The 23,459-nt window shown below is 41.4% G+C and overlaps 1 protein-coding gene across 5 annotated transcripts; it reads right to left on the bottom strand.

Annotated features, from left to right (window-relative positions):
• Positions 1 to 1,305: 1,305 nt before the first annotated feature.
• Positions 1,306 to 23,030, bottom strand: UEVLD (UEV and lactate/malate dehyrogenase domains). 5 transcript variants are annotated; one of them, XM_061610205.1, is made up of 12 exons: positions 22,792 to 23,030; positions 21,322 to 21,406; positions 20,371 to 20,436; positions 19,085 to 19,248; positions 15,227 to 15,362; positions 13,190 to 13,308; positions 6,799 to 6,904; positions 4,941 to 5,111; positions 4,106 to 4,279; positions 3,499 to 3,586; positions 2,690 to 2,813; positions 1,306 to 1,733 (listed from the first exon to the last, which is right to left on the bottom strand). In XM_061610205.1, the coding sequence occupies exons 1-12, from the start codon at positions 22,831 to 22,833 to the stop codon at positions 1,569 to 1,571; spliced, it is 1,440 nt and encodes a 479-aa protein (XP_061466189.1). In that variant the 5' UTR covers positions 22,834 to 23,030; the 3' UTR covers positions 1,306 to 1,568. The 5 variants fall into 5 exon arrangements, with proteins under 5 accessions (XP_061466189.1, XP_061466192.1, XP_061466188.1 ...); XM_061610208.1 differs by lacking the exon at positions 22,792 to 23,030 and adding an exon at positions 22,353 to 22,779; XM_061610204.1 differs by lacking the exon at positions 22,792 to 23,030 and adding an exon at positions 22,206 to 22,336.
• Between the last annotated feature and the right edge of the window lie 429 nt (positions 23,031 to 23,459).

The following is a 23,459-nucleotide window of genomic DNA, read 5'->3' as shown; positions in this document are numbered from 1 at the left end:
ATAGTAGTGCTACAACTCATTGCAGCACTAGAATTGATGACACCAACCTTGGTAAGCTTTAACAGTGCATCCATTAAACAGTGCATCCATTCACTTATTCTTCCCATCCTGTCTCAAGGACTCAAGGCTAGTAACAATTAATTTAACAAAAGTCAGAATAAAAAGATTACCCCATTATAAAGAAATTAAGATCACATCGTCTTTACCTTGGGTTAATGAATCACCATTTAGATCCTGGGAATCTTTACTGATTAATACTATCCAATAACCATTTTCTCATCATTATTCTATTTGAAAGCAAATGGGAAGGAAAAAGAACTACAGTTTTTAACAGAGATCCTATTATGAATAAAGGCAACAATTATCCCATGTTGACTATTGTGTGCCTTATCACACTATTTAATGTCCTCCCTATATATAATGTCCATATCATTTGGTTTATACATATTGTACAGAATCCAGTAAGCCCTGTGTGTGAGCTAAAAGCACTAATGTGCACATGGAGAACAAACAATTTCTTGCTCTGCCTAGCCACATCATTCACAGGTGGTATTGGAGGGTCCCCTAGCCTTCGGGGGACTTTTCAGGGGTTATGAGGGACTGCATCAGAGTGTGAAAAGCCCCAGTGCACACACAGAACCCCATGCTCTTTGGATCTTGGCTAATGTGCCTTTAAGAAGACCAAACAACTATGTAAATTTTATATACTGCAGCAATGCAATAGCTTGGGTTTCTTTTTTTATATTCCCACCCCTCCCACCACACCAATATTTAATCATTGGAAATTCATATAAAAAGTCCAGAAAAATATTTTCAGGCACATTAAGGCTAAACAAATGGAATTTATGTGCAATGTCCAACATTCCGGCTTCAGGTATATTATTGCAATAATATTTCCCACATCCTTCTAATGATTTGCTGGTAGGAACTTTTTTTAAAGCATCATCTCAAACTTGAACACTAATTTTAGGCAATACCTTGTCACCAGTTTTTTCTAGATGTAGGAATGTGTATTATACGTGGATACATGGCTGGTTCATAGTAGATACAAAATGACAGTATCATATCAGCTCCTACTGCAAAACATTAGTAACTGGTTGCAAAGAGACCTCTTGTCAGCAACTTGTTTTGCTAGATGGCCACTTTGGTGGTGACAATGATGATAGTGAAAGATCTGGTGTAGTGCTGAGCACTCAGGACAAAAAGAAGATGGGAGAAAGTTACTTATTATTACAATTAGTAATTATACAGGCAAGATCATTACCCAAGAGTATAAAATCTAGCAAAATGACACACCATGAAATATGAAGTTTGATCATTTAAGTTTCATGTTACAGAATGTGATATGATATCAACAATATTTGTATATATCCATCCTATGTTACCTAAACATTTTATAAGAGTTTCCTTGATAGAGGGTCCTTGGCTTTCCCTATAGTTAAATATACTACACACTAGAATTTAGCAAAGCTTCAACATTGTGAAGTTTTTTTTTTATTAGCAGCCAGCCAGGAAATAGTGTCATTTTGCAGCTCTCATTAGGGATTAAAAATATGACTCCTTGGTATTCAGAGTTTCAGCTGCTGTTGAAGATCATGAATCGATGCAGCGCTGGACTGTAGCTTCTGGGCCACGGAATCCTCATCTAGTAGTTTGATCACTTCATTCACTCCATTGATTCCAAGTACACAAGGCATACTTAAAAATACTTCGGAGTTTATACTGTAACATCCCTAGAAAAAGGAAAATATACTGTTGGGTATATAAGAACACTTGGGGACCCACAGAGGTATAAAAACTATTAAAGGTACTTGGGGAAGGGCCATGGCTCAGTGATAGAGCATCTGTTTTGTATGCCAAAGGTCCCAGATTCAATCACCAGTACCCCCAGGTAGGCCTGGAAAGAGACTCCCTCCTGAAACCTGGACATCCTCTGCCAGTCAGTTCCAACATTACTGAGCTAGATAGGCCAATGGCCTGGCTTGATATAAGACAGTTTCCTTTGTTCCTATGAAATCCTCTGCAGGCTAATCTCGGAATAAGAAAGATCCATTGAACAAAGTGTGACTTAATTCTGAGTAAACGTGTACACAGTTGTCCTATAAATAGGATTGCCTTTATGGCCTGCAAGGTGTAGTAAGAGTGAAGTCCCATTGGTGCTTTAAAAACAGGCTAGCTACCAAGAGGTATGACTGAGCCAATAAAAAACACTGTACCTCTGGCAAAAACTTATAACAAATATGTTCTGTAGAATGGTACTTTTGCAATTTATTCAACATTTTAAAAATGGATATCTTTTTAAATGCCCCAATGCATTTTAGAGAAGAACCTGGGGAAATTATATGTATTTAGAATATTTTGAATATATTGATCCATTTGTATTTTTTGAACTTTAAATACATTTATTCATGCTGCTTTCCAGGCACCATCTTTATATTGTGTTCACTTGAGGGAATTTCCCTCTTGCTGGTCTGTGGGTGGAAGCCATGATGGAAGGCCTTCATCTACTGAATAGAGATGGAGGGAATTTTCACCAATTTCTCCCCCCAACATCTGCTCTTGATGGCTGGGAATCATATTTGGAGGCCCATGATTTTGTGTTTCATTCTCCTTATATTTTTGAAATGTCACCTACAGATTAACATTTCTTCTTTTCCGTAAAACAAAATCAAATTAGCCTTGTGTTTACCTGCACCATAGTTGATATGGAATGTACTTTCCTTTTATCACTCAATATACTGTCAGCCAGATCAGCTACTGACAGACCAACAGACCAGGATCTTTGGCCTTTTCCTTTCAGAATTTCCATGGCTCTATATAAAAACAAAAGAAATAAAATCAGGATTTAAAATGCACTTTTCTAGCAAACAATAAGCCCCCTTGGTAATCTTCATACAACCCACATATGAACATATCAACAAGCATGTTACACATTTTTATAGTAGCCTTGCTCACATGTAGCATATCTAAACATGAACAAGTAAGTATGAGGGTACTTACAGTAACAATTTCAACTGCTTTGCTCCTCCCCTAGTAGTCCTGCTGCCATGCTACTTGGAGCAAAGCCATGGTTTGGTTAGCACTGCATCTGAAGCCAGACAAACCACGATTGGTAAGTCATGAACAAATCTTGGCTACAGCTCATGATTTGTCTGGGCCAAAATAAACTATGAGCCCAGGTTTAGATGTAACACTAAGCCAAACCATGGCTTACTTCTAGGTAGCACAGCCACTGAGGGAAGGAATGAACCAGCCATGATTTCTGCTGTCAGTACTTGCACATTCATGCTTGGCCATGCTTTGGCTTCATGTTGTGTGTAAACTAGGCCAGTGTGTAGAAGAGTAACATTGCTCTGTTTTACTCATGTGCAGAACAGCATTCACAATAAGGCTGCAATCTTATACCCACCTATGTTGGAATAAGCTGCAATTAACTCAATGGGGCTTACTTTGGAGTAGACATGTAGAGGATTGTGGTTATTGCTGTAGATGTTTTACCTGTTAACCAAGAGCTGCTGGGCATTTTGATTTGTTAAATCTCCATCCAGATTACTTGTCACTGATTTAGAAGCACTCCATGCCATCACTGAATAAGATAATTACAATCAATTTTGTTTTTTAACATTGGCATAGTTATCTTAAGAAGAATAATTTGTCTTTAGAGCATGTGTTTTTCATTTTGCTTTTAAATTTGCAGTCAAAATCCAGGAATCGCCTTCCTCCCTCTTTTTGACTGCAGTGCGTTATGTTTCTCCTCTTTTGTACATAAATCACAGGTGTACAGAAAACACAGAATGCCCAATATCCCAAAAGAAATAAAGAAATTATGCATGAGAAGATGTGGATGACAAAAACATAAATAAATACCCAATGCATTGTAGGCAATGCAAGCCACAACTACAAAATATATAATTGGAGAGTCTGGCACAGCAAACAGAGCCACAAAATGCTTATCTTAACTATGATAGTAGTTTAAAATAATACTATGTCTCCATCTTTAGTAGTTTTACTAAAAAAGAAATAAAATCTTTTCTGAAATTGTGTTCTAATGCAAAGCACATTCAAAATATGGAACCCTAAGTCACATATTAAGTCATTATTTTACCTTTGTTTTCTCCTTGTTCACCAATAATCCAATTATCTTTGTCTCTGATTTGTGCTTTCAGTATGTTTGTAATAATATATTGGAATCTTGCCGAATCCAGATTACAACCAATTCCGATAACCCTGCTTTTTGGAAAACCACTCATCTTCCAGGATACATATGTCATTATTTCCACTGTACATTTGACAAAAACATGTTAAAAGGCAAACAAAATTGTATTCTTAGTTCAAAGAGACATGAAGATTCATTTTCAAAAGAAATACTACATTCACTTATCACATATTCTACATTTGGGTTTGGTAGAGCTCATGTCTGCTGGACACTTGTTATTAGTTTCCAACAGACCTTGAGGATAATATTTGATCCTTCACAACTGCATGTTTCTTTACCATTTCCTCTCACACCTTATGTCCTAAGAATCATATTTGCTTAGAAGTAAGACCTACTGATTTCAATTAAACTTCCCAGTAAGTTACTTAGAACTGTAGTCTTAGCATTTCCTGGTTCTTTGGGGAATAAGCATTGGTATTCATTATGCTGCATATTAAACACACTTGCATACAAGCCTTTGGGATCAGGAAAGTACTAGTTTTCCTCTCACTCAACTGTCCAAAGGAAAATGTCAAAAGACTCATTCCTTATGTGCATCATATATAACATACGAACGTTTAAAAGACCTAATACTCAACATTGCTATCTTGTGGCCGAGTGTTATGACAACCAGAGCACACCTTGATGTCTCGGTAAAAATAAATCCAGTTAAGTAAGGAATATTCATTACAAAGCATGTCATATCAAGAGACCAATAAATTATAAATGGGACACATTGCCATACCTGGTTGAGAAGCCACAAGCAGTACACTGTGTTGGCTATAATGTGCTACTGATGGAATAATGCCTCTGAACAGTTCCACATTGCTCTGTACAACGTCCAGATAGGACTGAGCATTGCCTAAAGAATTCACTGTAAGTACCACCAGCTTTGAGCCTGCTGAGGCAGAAAAATCTAAGAACACAAAGAAAAAAAATGTAACCCATTCCTGCATGTGTCGAAGCTTGAGTTTAAGACCTATTTCACTTTAAAAAGTCCATGAATTGTACAAGTAATATTTTTGTTTATCTATAGATATAGGGTTGTATCCAATGCTGGACATGCAGAGTTCTGCTAATGCAGCAGGACTTCTTCCTCTCAATGCTCAAATCCATTTGCCCTAAAAACCTGCTCTAGAGGGTCCTCCACCACTGTAGAACAGAATTTGGGGGTCCAGGAGCTTTGGGGGAGCAAAGAGAAGGGGAAAGTTCTGCTGTACAAGTAGAAATCTGCTGCTTTAGAAAAACAGCAATGTTGGATACGACCCATAATTTTTCTTTTATAAAACAATTCTAAAAGAATTTATTTTATAAAAGAATGTAGCAAAGATCATGACCAGGATCCAGAAAACTGTGCACCCTGAGGTCAAGGAGACTTTTTCTCAAAAAGCAGCCTATCTGCATGTCATATGGCAAACTCAATGGAATATTCACAGCAGCTGCAGGCTGCTGTCACAGCCACTGCTTGCCTCTGCTGCCACCACTTGCATAACTGCTACAAGCGGCTGCTGCTGCTACAGGCCTCCACCGCTGCCAGATAGCCTGCCTGCTCATCCCCACCCCCTCCATCACACCACATGACATCATGACGGTGTGACAGCGTGAGCCCTCACATTTTTATATTTATAGATATCATTCATGGACAATGACATAACCACTTGTTACAGATCACTTCACACATAACATTGCCTACATTCTTCCTACTCTTATGAATAGGAACTTATGTAAAACCCTCATGAAGAATATAACATACAAAACTCTACCAGGCATGAATGCTTCACATATGTAAATAATTGTGTTTGCTGTTTGCATATGCTTAGCTTCACTGTGCATACATATAGCTATTTACATATCTGTTACAATCTATACCCAGGATTCATGTAAATTCCTATGTGGAAGTGAGTTCCATATGGGAGACCAAGTTCTGGCATTTGCAATATACCTAGAGCATGACTGGGGAACCTATGACACTCCAGATGTTGTTAGACTCCAAGTCCCATCAGTCCCAGCCAGCATGGCCAATGCTCAGGGACTGTGGTAACTATAGTCCAACAATATCTGAAGGGCCAGAGGATCCCCATCCTTGATCTAGAGCAGCGTCTTTTAACTATGGGTCCTCAGATGTTGTTGGACTACAGCTCCCATCAGCCCTTGACCACTGGCTAAGCTGGCTGGGGATGACTGGAGTTGTAGTCCAAGAACTGGGGACCCAAAGTTGAAAAACAGTGATCAAGAGGATACTTAATTCGCAAAAGCTAAGCGTAACCATGAAAGAGCACAGAAAGAGCACATGGCTCCTTTCACTAATTTAGCACTATACTTCAACATTCTAATGCTTTAAAGTATTATTTATTTTGTTACATTTATATCCCACTTTTTTTTCATTGTGGAACCCAAATATACACATGGTTTCCACTCAGGCACTGACTAGACCCTAACTTTCTTAGCTTTAGCACATGGTGATTTTATGTGCTTTCAGATCATACTATGGGAATGTTATTGCTAAGAGTGAAATGTTCTTACTAACAATACTAAGAATTACTTGGAAAGTTCACTTAAAGCATGCAGTGAAAAACACACATGCCAGAAACTAAACACACTACCTCTGCTGATTTCCACATTTGGCAGGGCAAAGATTTCCAGGTCCATTGTTCCTCCTTTCATTGTGCCTTCTGAGCAGTCCAAGACAACCACTTTGTCCGCAACATTCTAGTACAAATTTAAAAAAGGTAAAAATCATTCTTCAGCAAGGAAAATACAGAATTGTATTCTGAAGCAACGTCCATGGGGTTTAATCCAAACAACGTACTCACAAAGTATCTTGCCATCTCTGTGGTTTATTTTACTTCTAATTCCAAGTACTGAACTAAAAACAGACAGCGCAATCCTGTGTGTGTCTACTCCAAAGAAAGTCTCATTGAGTTCTATGGGATTACTTCCAGGTAAGTGAGTATAGGATTGTAGCCAAAATTATGCAACAACAAATTCATTTAAACATTAGGAATAAAATCTGCCAAACTGTACAATTCTTGAGATCCCTAGCCTCAAGACAAAATTTACATCTTATTTCTTTTATTCCAATTTATTGCTTTGAAAAAGTGACATACAATGCTTTTACATATATATACTGCTGTTATAACTAAGCCAACAGCTCTTTTCTTCCATCATACAAGTCATTTATTCATACCAAGCTACCATTGTCAGAAACCATTATGTCACTGAATACCTGCTGCTGGGAATCACAAATGGGGAGATTGCATTGCACTTAGGTCCTCCTTGCGGACTTCCCATAGGCATCTGGTTGGCTACTGTGAGAACAGGATGTTGGACTAGATAAACCTTAGGCATGATCCAGCAGAGCTCTTCTTCAGATGGCCAGCATAATTCAGAAGACATTAAACACATATTGAAGTATCTTCCATTGAACTCAATAGGACAGCTTGGTCCTTAACTTTGCTTGGATCATGCTCAATATTTGGAGATTCACAGAGCAATCCAAACCTCACCTAGACAACAGTGGAGCGGTAGATCCACCACCACATCTGAAGCCCTAGCTAACCAGGGTGGAAGGTGGGGGGCATGGTTAATTTGATTTTGCTTTGCCAGATCCAGGCTGGCATACATGAGAGTCCAATGACTAGGCCTCTTGGATGGATGCACGTTCTTCTTATAGAAAACCATAATTTTTCATTTGGAAAACGTTGAGATATGTTATGTTATGGTTTATTTCTAGGCCGTCTTTTGGCCAAAAAGGCCCCCAAGGCGGCTTATGCACAAATAGAAAAACACAAATACAAAATACAAATAAAAACAATACAATTTACAAAAATTCAAGCCAACAAAATCCTAGCATTTCTAAAAAGCACAACAGCTAAAAAACAAAAGCTTTCATCATCCTGGTAAAGGACAGTCCCCCAGAAAAATGTCACTAAGAGCAGGGGTGATGCACAACAATGATATAATAACTGATAAAACCACACAATTTGGGGGCCTATTTTCACAACAATGGATCTTACCTTGACCTGACTTTGCACTAGCAGCTGCTAGAGGCTGAGGCGGTTGCATGCACATTCATGATACATGCTGAAAAGAGCTGGTTCTGGTGGTGGTTGCTTTTCTAAGCACATCACTGTGATAGTAGCTTTTCAAGTGTTTATAAGTAGCATGCTGGAAATCAATACGGCTTGACTTCAGTTGTAGCGATTGGCAAATACACTGCTTAGGACAGCATGGTCCAACTAAAAGCTAGAGCTGCCATGTGCTCAGAAATTATGCACATTTACACTCAATGCACAGTCCTATGTCCCACTGTCTTCAATGGGGTCTACTCCCAAGAAAAGGTGAATGTCCCTTACTTCTGTGTAAAGATGCACAGGATTGCACTATTAATTGGTGAGGCAATCAATCAGTTGGTTCCAGTCCTAATTTAAATCTATTACATAGAATTATAGAATAGATTCATAGAATTGTAGAGTTAGAAGGGGCCTATAAGGCCATCGAGTCCTACCACCTGCTCAACACAGGAATCCAAATTAAAGCATACCCGACAGGTGGCTGTCCAGCTGCCTCTTGAATGCCTCCTGTGTTAGAGAGCCCACCACCTCCCTAGGTAATTGGTTCCATTGTCATACTGCTCTTTTCCTGATGTTCAATTGAAATCTGGCTTCCTGTAACTTGAGTCCGTTATTCTGTGTCCTGCACTCTGAGACGATAGGGAAGATATCCTGGTCCTCCTCTGTGTGGCAACCTTTTAAGTATTTAAACAGTACTGTCATACAGTATCTCCCATCAGTCTTCTCTTCTCAAGGCTAAACATGCCCAGTTCTTTCAGTCTCTCCTCAAAGGGCTTTGTTTCTAGCCCCCTGAACATACTTGTTGCCCTCCTCTTAACCCGTTCCAGTTGGTCTGCTTCCCTCTTAAAGTGTGGTGTCCACAACTGGACATACTACTCAAGATGAGGCTCAACCAGTGCCAAATAGAAGGGAACCGATACTTCATGTAATTTGGCAACAATACTTGTGTTAATGCAGCCTAAAATAACATTTTCCTTTTTTGCAGCCGCATCACACTGTTGGCTCATATTCAGGTTGTGATCAACAACAATCCTTCTAGCATGTAGTATTGCTTAGCCAAGTATCCCCCATCTTATAACTGTGTATTTGGTTTATTTTTTCTAGGTGTAGAACTTCGCACTTATCCCTGTTAAATTTCATTCTGTTGTTTTCAGCCCAATGCTCCATCCTATCAAGATCCTTTTGAGTTTTGTTTCTGTCTTCCAAGGCATTAGATGCCTTCCCAATTTTGTATCATCTGTAAATTTGGTAAGCAGTCTCTGCACCTCCTCATCCAAGTCATTAAAAAAATGTTGTACAGCATTGGACCCAGGAGAAAGCCCTGCAGTACCCCGCTTGTTACCTCCCCCAGTCTGAGAAGGAACCATTGATAAGCACTCTTTGAGTACAATTCTGTAGCCGACTGTGGGTCCACATGACAGTTGTTCCGTCCAGCCCACATTTAGCTAGCTTGCTAATCAGAATACCATGAGGCACTACATCAAAAGCTTTGCTGAAGTCGAGATATACTATGACCAAAGCATCCCTACAGTCTACCAGGGAGGTTACCCAATCAAAAACTGAGATAAGATTACTGTGGCAGGATTTGTTCTTGATAAATCCATGCTGGCTTCTAGTAATCATTGCATTGTTTTCAAGGTGCTTATAGACTAACCACTGTATCATCTGCTCCAAAATTTTCCGAGGGATCAATGTCAGACTGACTGGTCTGTAGTTCCCAGGTTCCTCCTTTTTGAAAAAAAAGGGACAACATTAGCCCTCCTACAGTCATCCAGCACTTCACTTCATCCTCCACGATTTCAGAAAGATAATAGACAGTGGTTCCAAGAGTTCTTCAGCCAGTTCCTTCAATACTCTAGAATGCAATTCATTGGGCCCTGGAGATTTGAACTTATTCAAAGTGATTAGGTACTCCTTGACCATTTGTCTATCAACCGCAAGGTACAATCCTACCCCTTCAACTTCACATTTCTCAGGAGGGTCATAGACCCTCTTTTGGGAGAAGACTGAGCCAAAGTAGGAATTGAGGACTTCTGCCTTTTCTTTGTCATCTGTTGTCATTTTGCCATTCTCACTGAGTAGCTGTATCACCATTTCTCTTCGCTGTCTGTTACTATGGATGTACCTGAAGGAAGCTGTTTTGTTGCTTTTGGCATCTCTCGCTAACTTCAGCTCATTCTCAGCTTTAGCCTTCCTGAAGCCATCCCTGCACTTTCGTGCTACCTGTCTGTACTCTTCCTTTGTGGTCTGGCCTTCTTTCCACTTCCTCTATGTGTCCTTTTTTGTTTTCAGGTCATCTTTAACCTTTCTGTGAAGTCACATTGGCTTCTTCTGCTGTCTTCCCCCTTTTTCCTTGATGGAATTATTTGCCATTGTCCCTTTAGAATTTCCTCTTTTAGAAACTCCCACCCATCTTGGACTCCTTTTCTCATTAGGGTTGCTTGCCATGGAACCTTACCAATGTTCTGAGTTTATTAAAATCAGCTTTCCTGAAGTCCAGGGTACTTGTGTGGTTACTCTCAGCTTTTGCTTCTTTTAAAATCAAGAACTCTAGTATAGCATGGTCACTTTCCTCCAAGTTCCCATAACTGCCACTTCATCCACCAAATCATCTCTATTGGTTAGAATCAACCAGGATAGCTGATCCTCTGGTTGCTTCCTCCACTTTCTGTAGGAGAAAGATATCTCCAACACAAGTCAGAAATTTCTTGGAGGGGCCGTGTTTGGCAGAATTTGTCTCCCAACAGATATTGGGATAATTGAAATCCCCCATTGCTACTACATCAGGCCTCCTCGAAACATTGGCAACTTGCTTTGCAAAAGCTTCATCCTCGTCTTATGCTTGATTGTGTGGTCAGTAGTAGACTCTAACTACCATGTTCTTTCTATTCCTTGCCCCATTACTCAGATACTCTCAGTGGAGCTACCAAGCTCACCTTCCTGTATTTCTGTGCAGGGATATATATTTTTAACATATAGCGAGACCCCGCCTCCTTTTCTATTCCTTCTGTTCTTTTTGAACAAGTTATATCCTTCAATTGCTGTATCCAGTCATGGGAGTCATCCCACCAAGTTTCAGTAATACCTATCAAGTCGTATTTACTCTCCTGTATTAATTCAAGTTCGTCCTGTTTGTTTCCCATACTCTGGGCATTAGTATACATACATTGAAGCCCATGTGATTTAAGGCCTGGCTTCCTTCCTACATGTTTATGAAGACAATTACTGGCCCTATTAGAGCCGTTCCCTCAGTTCCTTTTACTGTGCACAAGCCTTTGTTAGTCATTACCACCATGTTTATGTCTCCTTCCCTTAGGATTCAGTTTAAAACTCTCCTGATGAATTTCTCCATGCTGTGGCCAAACACATACTTCTCAGTCCATGTGAGGTGCAACCCATCACTTGCCAGTAGTCCATCTTCCAGGATGCGTACAGCATGGTCCCAGAATTCAAATCTCTCACACTGACACCACCATCGTAGCCAGTCATTCACCCGGAGTATTTTTCTTTCCCTTTCCACTCATCTTCTAAGTACCGGAAGGTTGGATGAGAAAACTATCTGGGCCCCAAAGTCCTTGAGTTTCCTTCCCAGAGCTTCAAAGTCTGACATAATTTCTTTGTAGCTCCGCTTGGCAGTATCATTTGTTCCCATGTGGATGAGAAGGGATATCTGTCAGTGGGCTTTATGAGCTATGGCAACCCTTCCGTCACATCTCTAATCCATCCTCCAGGGAGGCAGCATACCTGGTGAGTCCATGGATCTTCTTGGCATACTTGGGCTTCAATTCCACCCAGTAGGGAGTCCCTCACCACTACTACTCTTCTCTTCTTATTGTCGTGGGGCATGGTTTCATTGCCTCTGCTTGACTTCAGTCTCTTTCTAGCTGTCACATGGGGTCTCTTGTAATTGTTCCCATGTAGACTGTCCTCTAGTCTCATCCTCTAGTGCTTGGAAGTGGTTCCATAGTTCCACCGGTGAAGGGTGTCTTCTAGCTCTTCTGCTCCTGTCACCCTTTTCCATGGAGTTTCCTCTGCTTCGTTGTTTCTCCACAACAGTCTCCTCTGCTGCTTCAATATGCTGCTGTTCTTCCACCTCCTGTACTTCTCTTTGCTGTTGTTGTTCCAGCGTTCTATCTAAGAACTCTTCATCTTCTCTTATACTCTTCAGTGTGACCACCCGCCGTTCCAGGCCCCGCAGTTTTTCTTCCAACAGCGCCACCAGCTTGCGCTTGTTGCACTTGTATGCCATGTTGTTCTCAGGCAAGAAAAAAAACATTTCACACACTTTGCAGGTCACCACCACTAGAGTGTCCTTCCTGTCCATAGTCTCTACTGCCTTTTGTTTCTTACTTTCTGCTTATATGGAAATGGCCTGTGCTTTGTCCTGTCCTTCGTTAGGCTAAATAGGAGAATCCCACTGGTATGTGGTGCACTATACAAGGGGGAAAAAAATTTAGGGACCTCCCCCACCAAACTCCTGTTAGCTCTCCCTGTTCACTCGCTCTCTGACAGCTGATTCACTGGTATCTCCTCTGGACCAGCTGACACAGCTCCCTCCATTCTGCTCAGTGAGGAGTCAGGAAACAGAATGAAAACTCCCAGCACACACAGCTACTCCTAGTTGCACTCAGCAGCTATCAGGCCACGCCCCTTCAGCCAGCAGCTATCAGGCCACGCCCCTTCCAATCAAGCTGCTATGGAGCCCTTCAGAGTACATGGCTTCAGAGCCCTCTTTGTCTCTTCCTCCATACACCTCCTCTGCCAAATTCCTGTTCGCTCTCCCTGTTCGCTCACTCTGTTCACTTGGAGAACAGAGTACTATATGTACATGTTCCTAGATGTTTTCAAGAATAATTATTTTATCCCAGTTTGGAATCATTACAGAAGCAATCACAGTGGCCATTGTATGTGAAGTATATACCTTTGCTGAAATAGCCAGTGCACAGGCAAGACCCAGATCTCCTGCTCCAATCACTGTAACCTTGTTAAATTCTCCATTGCTTTTCTTTCCGTCTCCCATTGACTGAACATTGTTTTCACCTAAAATCATATACAGTAATTTATATAAACAAATGCCCACAATTGTACTTTCTGGAGTTGCATAACAAATAATGACTGGGTCCAATGAAACAAAAAATTGTTTTAACTGCAATTATGGTGGTCTGTGCAAGACAAGCAAACTTTGTACAGCTTGATTCTATATATATTTACCTGGAACATAAGAAGAGCCCTGCTGGATGAGATCAACGGTCTATTTAGCCTAACATCTGTTTTCCACAACAGCCAGCCAGATGCTTTAGGGGAAGCCCATACATTGCTACAAGTAAGGGCCAATAGAAGCTTCCCTCCCATTATCAACAGGTGCAGGAGGGGTAATTCTGACTGGGACCATGGCAAGGTCAAAGATTTAAAGCCCCCTTGCCCCATATAATGGCTCTGATATGGCTCAGACTATCACCACCACCTCTAGCCAGTGCCACTTATTTGTTAAAAAAAGCAGGTATGCAACAACAAACTACATGATAAACAACATGTCTAGTTTGGTCTTAAGGTAGAAAGGCATCAGATGTTACAAGAGAGACCAAAACATTTTTGTTAGCTAAATGGCACCCCAACACACATTTCTGGCTGTATAAAAAATAGAGTTGGTGTGTGGGATTGTTTTGGCATTACAAGGCAATTTTATTGTAGCCAGCAAATATTCAACAGGTGTAGCACTCCACAGCTCTGGATCTTTATACAAAGGACAATCTTCACTTGTTGAATTTCTGCCTGTCAATTTGCTATTCAATACACAGAAAAGAGGTGGCAATCCTAGTGCTAAGTAAGCTGGGCAGTTGTAGCTCTTGCTGCTGTACTTTCACCTCTGCAAGCCCATTACCCTCACTCATACAGTGATGCTAGGTCATGGATGGGGAAGATTTTTCAGCCCAAGGGTCACATCCCCTTGGTGGTAAACCTTTTGGGGGCTGCATGCCAGAGGCAAAAAATGGGTAGGGCAATGGATGCAACTTCTCTCTTTGTATAGTAGGCGATGCAATGTATAGCATTTTGTATAGCAGCCATGCAAAATTCAGAGGTTGCTATATACACATCCATTCGGGCAGGCAAATAGCATTATCACAGTTCAAGGACACATTCAAGAAAGGCAAAAGTATTTGAAGAGGGTGTGGAGCAGTGTCAGTTATGGCCATCGCCTGGGGGAGAGGGTGTTGCTAAGTGAGAGTTCTGAGGGCCAGACAGAGAGAACTGGAGGGTGGCATTTAGCCCCCAGCCTGAGGTTCCCCACCTCTGTGCTAGATGGATGGGGGTGCTCCCATGGACCTCAAAATATCTGAAAAGCAGACACACTCACCTTGCCCCAAACCCTGTTTATACCTCCTTTCTAGCTCCCAACAGACATTCTGCACTAAGGGCAGTATCCAACTAACGCGCGCCATCAGCACCAAGATTTCTGCTGGCACAATGGCACTTCCTTCTCCCCTCTCCTCATGCATGCCCTGTACTCTCCTCATCTGCTTTGGAAGGTTGGAGAACCTGTCAGATAGATTTAGGGGCGTGCATAGGTGGAGAGGAAGTTCCATTGAACAAGCAGAAATCCTTGCACTAGGGGAAGATTTCCTTAGCACTACTTTGGATACAACCCTGTGTTTAGCAGCACTGGTTCAACAGTGCCCTAACACAGTGTATGGTGAAGAACTCCCACTGTGGGACCAAACAGCCAAGGCATGCTCTGTTGCAGCAGCCCTGGAAGTCCTGCTCCGGATCCTGTGCTTTGCAGCTATTATGGAACAGAGCACAGGACTGGGGTCTTCAAGGAAAACCCCAAAGCAAAGCATTGAATTTATTTATTTATTTATTTATTAGATTTATATCCCACCCTTCCTCCCAGTAGGAGCCTAGGGTGGCAGATTACCAGTTGAATATCAGATTAAAGATTCTCAAAGATGATGCATACCTTCAGTAATTTTTGCAATGTAAGAGAGCAACTCCAACTGCCTGGCTGCATCTGCAGACGATAATGAGTACAGAGGGAGCTCCTCTTCAAATTTAATGATCATTTCCTTTAACAACCCAATGATCATCGACTGTGGCTGAAACACATACAGCAATAATTTCTTAATACAATCAATTTCATTGCCCATTGACCAAATAGGCCATATGCATATACACATAACAAAAACAGGAAAACAGCAGCAAAGGTACATGCAGAATACATTACCATAGTAAGATCTGATTGCAAGATATTCCATTGCAAAATCTAAGCAATGTATGTTAACATATATTATCATCTAAACAATAAATTACTTCCACTTCCCCAGAGCCCATTTGAGAAATTTGGCAGTTCTTTATGACATGTACTGGCCAGTAGGAATAGAATTATACTTAAAAGGCAATTATTACTGATCCCTACAATTAACAGCTCAAGATATTGAGTCCTCAGATCTAGATATAAGGGATATTCCATTAAGAAATGTACCAGATCGTCTGCCTTCAAGCATCCAGTTGGGCAACATCTAGCCACACCATACTGAGTCCCATAGCATCCCTTCACCTCCATCAGTTGCAAGGAGCTCAATCTGCATTTAGTCAGGAGCCATCTCAACTCATGTGAGCAAATAAGAGGCAAATATGGAGGCACCTTTCCAGGAAGGGTAGTAAAACCTTTGCATATCGTATTGGAGTGGCATGCAGCTACAAGTGTCATCATGGCCTGAATATCAGATTCAATCAATCATGTAAATATCTCCTTTCTGGCGCCATCATAACCCCTCATAATTAAGTGGGCTGGCAAGAAGACCAGCATAGAGATAGGTAACGCCAATGTGGCTTCACAGAAAGTTTAGAGATGACCTGAAAACAAAAAAGGAAACATACAGGAAATGGAAGGAAGGCCAGACCACAAAGAGTATAGACAGGCAGCAATTGCAGGGAGGTGTCAAGAAGGCTAAAGCTGAGAATGAGCTGAGGTTAGCGAGAAATGCCAAAAGCAACAAAACAGTTTTCTTCAGGTACATCCACAGTAAAAGACAGAGAAAAGAAATGGTGGTACAGCTACTCAATTAGAATGGCAAAATGATAACAGATGACAAAGAAAAGGCAGAAGTCCTCAATTCCTACTTTGGCTCAGTCTTCTCCCCAAAGAGGGTCTATGACCCTTCTGGGAAATGTGAAGTTGAAGGGGTAGGATTGTAGCTTGAAATAGATAGACAAATGGTCAAGGAATACCTAATCACTTTGAACAACTTCAAATCTCCAAGGCCCAATGACCTGCATCCTAGATTATTGAAGGAACTGGCTGAAGAACTCTTGGAACCACTGTCTATTATCTTTGCGAAATTGTGGAGGATGAAGTGAAGTGCCAGATGACTGTAGGAGGGCTAATGCTATCCCTGTCTTCAAAAAGGGCAAAAAGGAGGAACCTGGGAACTACAGACTAGCCAGTCTGACATCGATCCCTGGGAAAATTTTGGAGCAGATTATACAGCAGTCAGTCTATAAGCACCTTGAAAACAATGCAATGATTACTAGAAGCCAACATGGATCTATCAAGAACAAATCCTGCTACAGTAATCTTATCTCAGTTTTTGTTTGGGTAACCTCCCTGGTAGACTGTACAGATGCTTTGATCATAGTATATCTCGACTTCAGCAAAGCATTTGACATAGCGCCCCATGATATTCTGATTAGCAAGCTAGCTAAATGTGGGCTGGACGGAACAACTGTCATGTGGACCCACAGTCGGCTACAGAATTGTACTCAAAGAGTGCTTATCAATGGTTCCTTCTCAAACTGGGGGGAGGTAACGAACGGGGTACTGCAGGGCTTTCTCCTGGGTCCAATGCTGTACAACATTTTTTTAATGACTTGGATGAGGAGGTGCAGAGAATGCTTACCATATTTACGGATGATACAAAATTGGGAAGGCAGCTAATACCCTGGGAGACAGAAACAAAACTCAAAGGGATCTTGATAGGCTGGAGCATTGGGCTGAAAACAACAGAATGAAATTTAACAGGGATAGGTGTAAAGTTCTACACCTAGGAAAAATAAACCAAATACACAGTTATAAGATGGGGGATACTTGTTTCAGCAATACTACATGCAAGAAGGATCTTGGGATTGTTGTTGATCACAACCTGAACATGAGCCAACAGTGTGATGCGGCTGCAAAAAAAGTTAAATGTTATTTTAGGCTGCATTAACAGAAGCACAGTTTTCAAACTGTATGAAGTACTGGTTCCCTTCTATTTGGCACTGGTCTGGCCTCATCTTGGGTACTGCATCTAGTTCTGGACACTACAGTTTAAGAAGGATGCAGACCAACTGGAACAGGTTCAGAGGAGGCCAGCGTGGATGACCAGGGGACTAGAAACAAAGCGCTATGAAGAGAGACTGAAAGAACTGGGGATGTTTAGCCTTGAGAAGAGAAGACTGAAGGGAGATATGACAGCACTGTTCAAGCTTGAAAGGTTGCCACACAGAGGAGGGCCAGATTCTTTTTTAAATGGTCCCAGAGTGCAGGACACAGAATAAAGGGCTCAAGTTACAGGAAGCCATATTTCAGCTGAACATCAGGAAAAATTCCTAACTGTGAGAGCGGTACGACAATGGAACCAATTACCTAGGGAGGTGGAGGGCTCTCCAACACTGGAGGACTTCAAGAAGCAGCTGGACAGCCATCTGTTGGGAATGCTTTGATTTGGATTCCTGCATTGAGCAGGGGGTTGGACTAGATGGCCTTATAGGCCCCTTCCAACTTTACGATTCTATTATCATAGCTGCCCAAGAATCCTTCCCCATGTGCTCATATGCCAAAAGAACCAGAAGTGAGGCCTGCTGGAAGACTATGTTAAGCTAAAAGAAAATGGCAGCTTTCTAGGCAAGGATTCCCACTCTCTCTAATCAAACAATTGCCTTAGGTGCACCCAGCACAAGACAGAAACTTGTCCCATACAGCAATAATTAATATATTATTAATTCATTACTCTCCCTTCACATCAGTCTGAAGGCAATTTGCAAGCAAACTGTAAAAACAATGAACAATAGGTTTAAAAACAACATAAACATCCAAGGCAGAGACCTAAAACTAAATTAAAGAATAATCCAGCTCAAAAAGCTTGTCTTCAATTGTTTCCAGAAACTACAGATAGTGGGCACCTCTCAAGAGGGATGCTGTTTCACAAAACAGGGACAGCCACACTGAAAGTCCTGCTCTGAGTTTCTGCAAAGTGGGCTTCTGATATTTTAGGGACTTCAAGGAGAAATTCTTCTACCGGGTACGTAAGAGACATATGTTAGTACCAAAACCTTAAACTTGGCCGTCACACAATTTGAGATAACATTCAACTAACAAAAATGTTTTGCTCAAAGAAAAAAAGACAGGCCTCCATGTGTCTAAACTGCCTGAAAATATGAAGAACTTTATGTGCAAGAGGACAGGGACCCATCCCAATTGGATATCTGAGTACATTTCACTACTTTTTCCCTTTGTAAGTGATTTTTTTGCCATTCATTCATATGGAAAAAAGTAAAGCATTTTGTTTGGAGACACTGTTAGGCAAAAACCGCCCTCTGTCCCCAACACTGGTTGGCCCACAAGGATCCAGCAGGCCATTACTACACATACATACACACCGCACAAGCGTTTTGCTACTCAGATAAAACTGTCAATTTTGCCGACAGTTCATGTTAAGAGGCACATTTTTCTACAATTAAGGTGCATAATATGCATAACATTAAGTCAGGAATAAGACAAAATGGTAAACTGCTTTTAGAAGAACAATATTATATGATAACCACATGCATCCCTTACATGGCTCCAGTTTTGTAGATATGGCAAGTATATCCTCCCATGGGCATCTACATGTTTTCCTACAGAAATTCCCATGTTTGCAGTGGGCTTCAAGAAGCAAATTGGAGGGGTAAAAGGATGAAAATCTAAAATCCATAGGCAAATTGGAATGTTATAAGAATTACCTGTCAAAATACAAAACATAAGCAGCTATCAATAACCACTGCTTCTTGACAGGTCATGTAAACTTACTACATTTTATACTAGATATTTAGCCCAGGGGTTGGCAGGTTTCAGAACATACGTTGTTTTTCACTGGAACCCCAAAATCCACCAATTGGAGCCATATATAAACTAATAGCTAAGAGAAGCAAATATATAAAGTCTAAGAATTCAATACCAGAAATGAGTTCACAGAAAAATCCACTCCTGGTTTCCCCCCAAGAAAATTGCTATTGGACACTTTGACAGTACTATCAGAAATATATAGTTACTTGTTTAAAGAATACATATGACACCCATCAGTGTAAATACTTTAAGGGCAACTTACAAATGGAACACTAAAATACATCACAATCATACAATTAAAACATGACAGAAAAAGCAGCATAATAAAAGGTAAAAGACCTGGGAAAGTTTAAAGAAAAAGTCTTTGGCTGGTGCTGGAAAGACATCCAAGTAGATGCCTGGTGAGTTTCTCTAGGGCAGGTGTGGGGAACCTTTGACCTTCTGGAAGTTGCTGAATTACAACACCCTTCACTCACAGCCATTGGCCATCCTTGCTAGGACTGATGAGAGGTGTAGTTCAGCAACATCTAGAGGGTCAAAGATTTCCCACCCTGTCCTAAGCAAAGTATTCCACAAGTGGATTAAGACAGCCAGGAAGGCTCTTTCCCCCCATCACCACCTCCTGTACTTCAGATGGCAAGTGAATCTGGAAGAAAATCTTCAAGATGATCTCAGAGTATTGCGATTAGAAATTACTCCCTCTAATAGCAAACTCAAAATGGGACTATTAAGAAACAAGAAGGCTATATCGGTATACTTAGGGGGACCCTGAGGACTGCAGAAGTACAAAATAACTTTAAAAAAAATCCTGTAAAGCCCATGAGCAAAAAGCATGCTCAGTGGTCCCCAGTACATCACCGGGGGGGGGGGAGAATGGAATGAAGTATTGTGGAGTTGGTTATGGGCGGCTCACTGAAACCCTGAGCAGAAGTACGCAGTCCCACCTGTAATTCCTAATGCATTATGAGGTAGCAAAAAATTGGATATCAATAAGTACAAAAATATTGGGTTGCACTTACCCTGGTATTTCACTGGAACAGTGCCACTAAAATTCAAAAGGTCTTTCTGGGAACCATCCTTGAAAGCTAAAGTTCAGAACATTAATGTATATGTGTGCATGGGTTACATTTTCCAAGTAGCAGATGGCATAGTGGACTACGCCACTCAGCTGAGCTCCCTCTATTTGCATTGCTGCTGTGTTCTATGGCAGAGAGAGGGAAGGGAAAGGTGGCTGTGAGGTCCATGCAGCGCAAAGAAACTGGTGGAGGCAATCCGGCACTCCTGCCAGAGGGTTTGCACTGCATCAGCATCAGCCCTCTCCCTCATGGGAAGCAGCAGTGATGCAGCCAGAGGGAGGTCAGGCGAGCAGTACGGCCCCACCACACTGTCCACAACTGCATTTGTTCCTTTAAAATTTTGTCGTTTGGTTGGTATTGATAATACTGCGCTATTCACATTTGACATTAGAACTAGATAACTAGTTATTTCTTTTTTATTTTAAAGATTTACACACCACTATCCCTTTTAAAACAGAAAAAAAAAACATGACAGCAAAATAAAAAGGGTCATGTAAAATACAATTACATATAAAATATAATGCAGCAGCAGTAAGAAAGCAAAATAAAACCAATAGCAGCAGTATACCAATACAAAGCTCATTCTACCATTCCAAACTTTGTAAGGGAGTAGCAGAAAAGTGATCACTTACTGCTGACTGTTTTAAAAATTTAAATGTGTCATATGCTCACTCACCTGGAACCCTACTGAACACAGTGGGCTTACTTTCTAGTAAACACACATAGGATTGTGCTACATGTTATACCGTCAATAATGAACCTAAGTAACTGGGGTTTAATTCCTTATTTCAAATTACTTACATTGACTACTATTCCAATCTACATATTAATCACTAAAAAAGAACATTCTCAATCAGTTTCTCAACTGGCCACAATAATAGAGGTTATTCTTACTGTAGGTGTTCATGGCAAATGTGATGTTTGGGTACAACTCATGTACACTCTTCAGTTCTTCTATGGTCAAATCTCGGAATTTATACTGGAGGCAAAACAAGGATAATTTTATTCTTTTAAGCAGTTCTATGCACCTTGTATTTTAAACTTGTCATTGGGACCTATTGGTGAAGGGCAGGCAATAAGCATAAATGTTAATAATGATTGTTATTAAGCAGTTGAACATTACAGATGAAATTCTAAACCCATGGAAGTCTAAGTTGCCAACTCTTCTGAATTAGTACTGGTCTCATGGAAGCCTAATTCATTCAGTATCAACACGAGCAACTCACATAATCTGAGAATTACACTATGTAGATGTATTTATTAGAATGATTGTACTGTGCATTTAATTACATTTTTGTTAATGATGCCTTGTCATATGTGAATTACGTTAAAGAATCATGGATAAAATTCTGCCTACATTTGTTCTTTAGAAAAGAAAAGACATGCCACTTTTAAATGTATAAAGCATACTTAAATAGAATAAGGGAATGCAATCAGGCCAGATCCAGAAGTGCAAAACTCTCCAGGGGCCACTTTAACAGGTAGAAAGAGCCCCCCAAGGCCCCCCCAGTTGTCAGTTATCTGATGTCTTACTATTAAGTGCACTCCCAATTCTTCCTTTGCATCCATGGTTTGAACTTATCTTCCTAACATTCTTGTCATCTTAATACTCATAACAGAGATGGCACACTGAAGACTGGCCTTACTTCTGAGCAAACATACATAGGACTAAAGCAGGAATGCAGAAGCTGTGGCCTGCCACAAGGTGCTGGACTACAATTCCCAAGATCCCTGATCATTAGCCATGCTGGCTGATGGGAGCTGGAGTTCAACAATACCTGGGTAATAGGTTTCTTATATATTCTAATTCTTAATGTGCATCCTGCATTAGGAATACGTTCTGCATGTCGATGAAAGATGGCGAAACACAACATGACTGAACTAGGAGCGTTGAATGAAAGGGACAGAAACTATATACATCTTACGATGAGGGAGGTTTACGATCCTGCAGGATTTGCATGTATTACGGGAGGCCGTTTAAGCCATCCTGAAGTCCCCGGGGCCCAAAGAATCAGGGCTGGCACCCCACAGAATTTCAAAGATAGGTTGAAATCCTTTGCCAAATAAATTTGAAGGGGATGGGTAGGCTGCTTTTGCTCGGCACAGGTAGGAATTTGCGATAACATGAAACCACAGTGATGCGGTACCAGAGCGCAGTGCCTGAGCCCGAAATAACATCTATTGATAAGCAGCAAGCAAGCAGGCGAGGCTGAAGCCGGTTAGTCGCTTCCACCACCCCTGGTCCCGCCTCCTCCTCCTCCTCTTCCCAGCAGCGGAGGGGTAGTTGTTCTGGGGCCGGCGCGCGGAAAGAGGGATTCGGACTTGCTCGCGCCGACCCGCCTATCGCATCGAATCGCTGCTTGCCTTTCTCAACCATTGCTTCAGCTTCTCCTCAGAGAATTCCATAGCGCGCGGCTCGCTCAAGGCCCAGCAGCACCCCTTCCTATTTGTCTCAGCCAGAGGAAAAGACGGCAAGCGCCAGGGGCCAACTCAAAGGCGCAGACCAAGCACCTTAGAGGGCAGGACAAGAGAAGGCGTACCGGCCGGCCCTGCGGCCTCTTCCTCCTTCTCCAGGCCCGCCCTCCCCCCTTAGGTATGACTAACTCAAGAAAACTGTGCGGAGCCGCCGGTTCTGGAAAAGCTGGTTGTGTAGCTTCCGCAAGCAGGGCCAAGCCCTGCTTTTGATCTCTCTGCACCACCTGGACGCTTCAGATTGCGCCGATAACTGCGTGACAGCACCACCACCACCACTTCCCATTAATTCAGGCACATATGCTTTTGTTGTTGTTATGTGCCTTCAAGTCGATTTCGACTTAGGGCGACCCTATGAATCAGCGGTCTCCAATAGCATCTGTTATAAACCATCCTGTTCAGATCCTGTAAGTTCAGGTCTGTGGCTTCCTTGATGGAATCAATCCATCTCCTGTTTGGCCTTCCTCTTTTTCTACTCCCTTCTGTTTTCCCCAGCATTATTGTCTTTTCTAGTGAATCATGCCTTCTCATGATGTGTCCAAAGTATGATAATCTCAGTT

This window comes from Rhineura floridana, chromosome 2 (genome assembly GCF_030035675.1).
Source record: "Rhineura floridana isolate rRhiFlo1 chromosome 2, rRhiFlo1.hap2, whole genome shotgun sequence".
NCBI lineage: Eukaryota > Metazoa > Chordata > Lepidosauria > Squamata > Rhineuridae > Rhineura > Rhineura floridana.
Note: the sequence above shows the minus strand (reverse complement) of the source record. Positions and strands in the feature narration are given on the sequence as shown.

Bases quoted from the DNA above. Each gene is read 5' to 3' on its own strand.
- UEVLD (XM_061610204.1), bottom strand. From the start codon at position 22,301: ATGTTGTGTTTCGCCATCTTTCATCGACATGCAGAACGTATTCCTAAT. The intron at 6,905-13,189 runs GTATATACTTCA...AATTTGTACTAG, and splicing joins CACTGGCTATTTCAGCAAAG to AATGTTGCGGACAAAGTGGT. The intron at 3,587-4,105 runs GTAAAATAATGA...TATCTTATTCAG, and splicing joins TGAACAAGGAGAAAACAAAG to TGATGGCATGGAGTGCTTCT.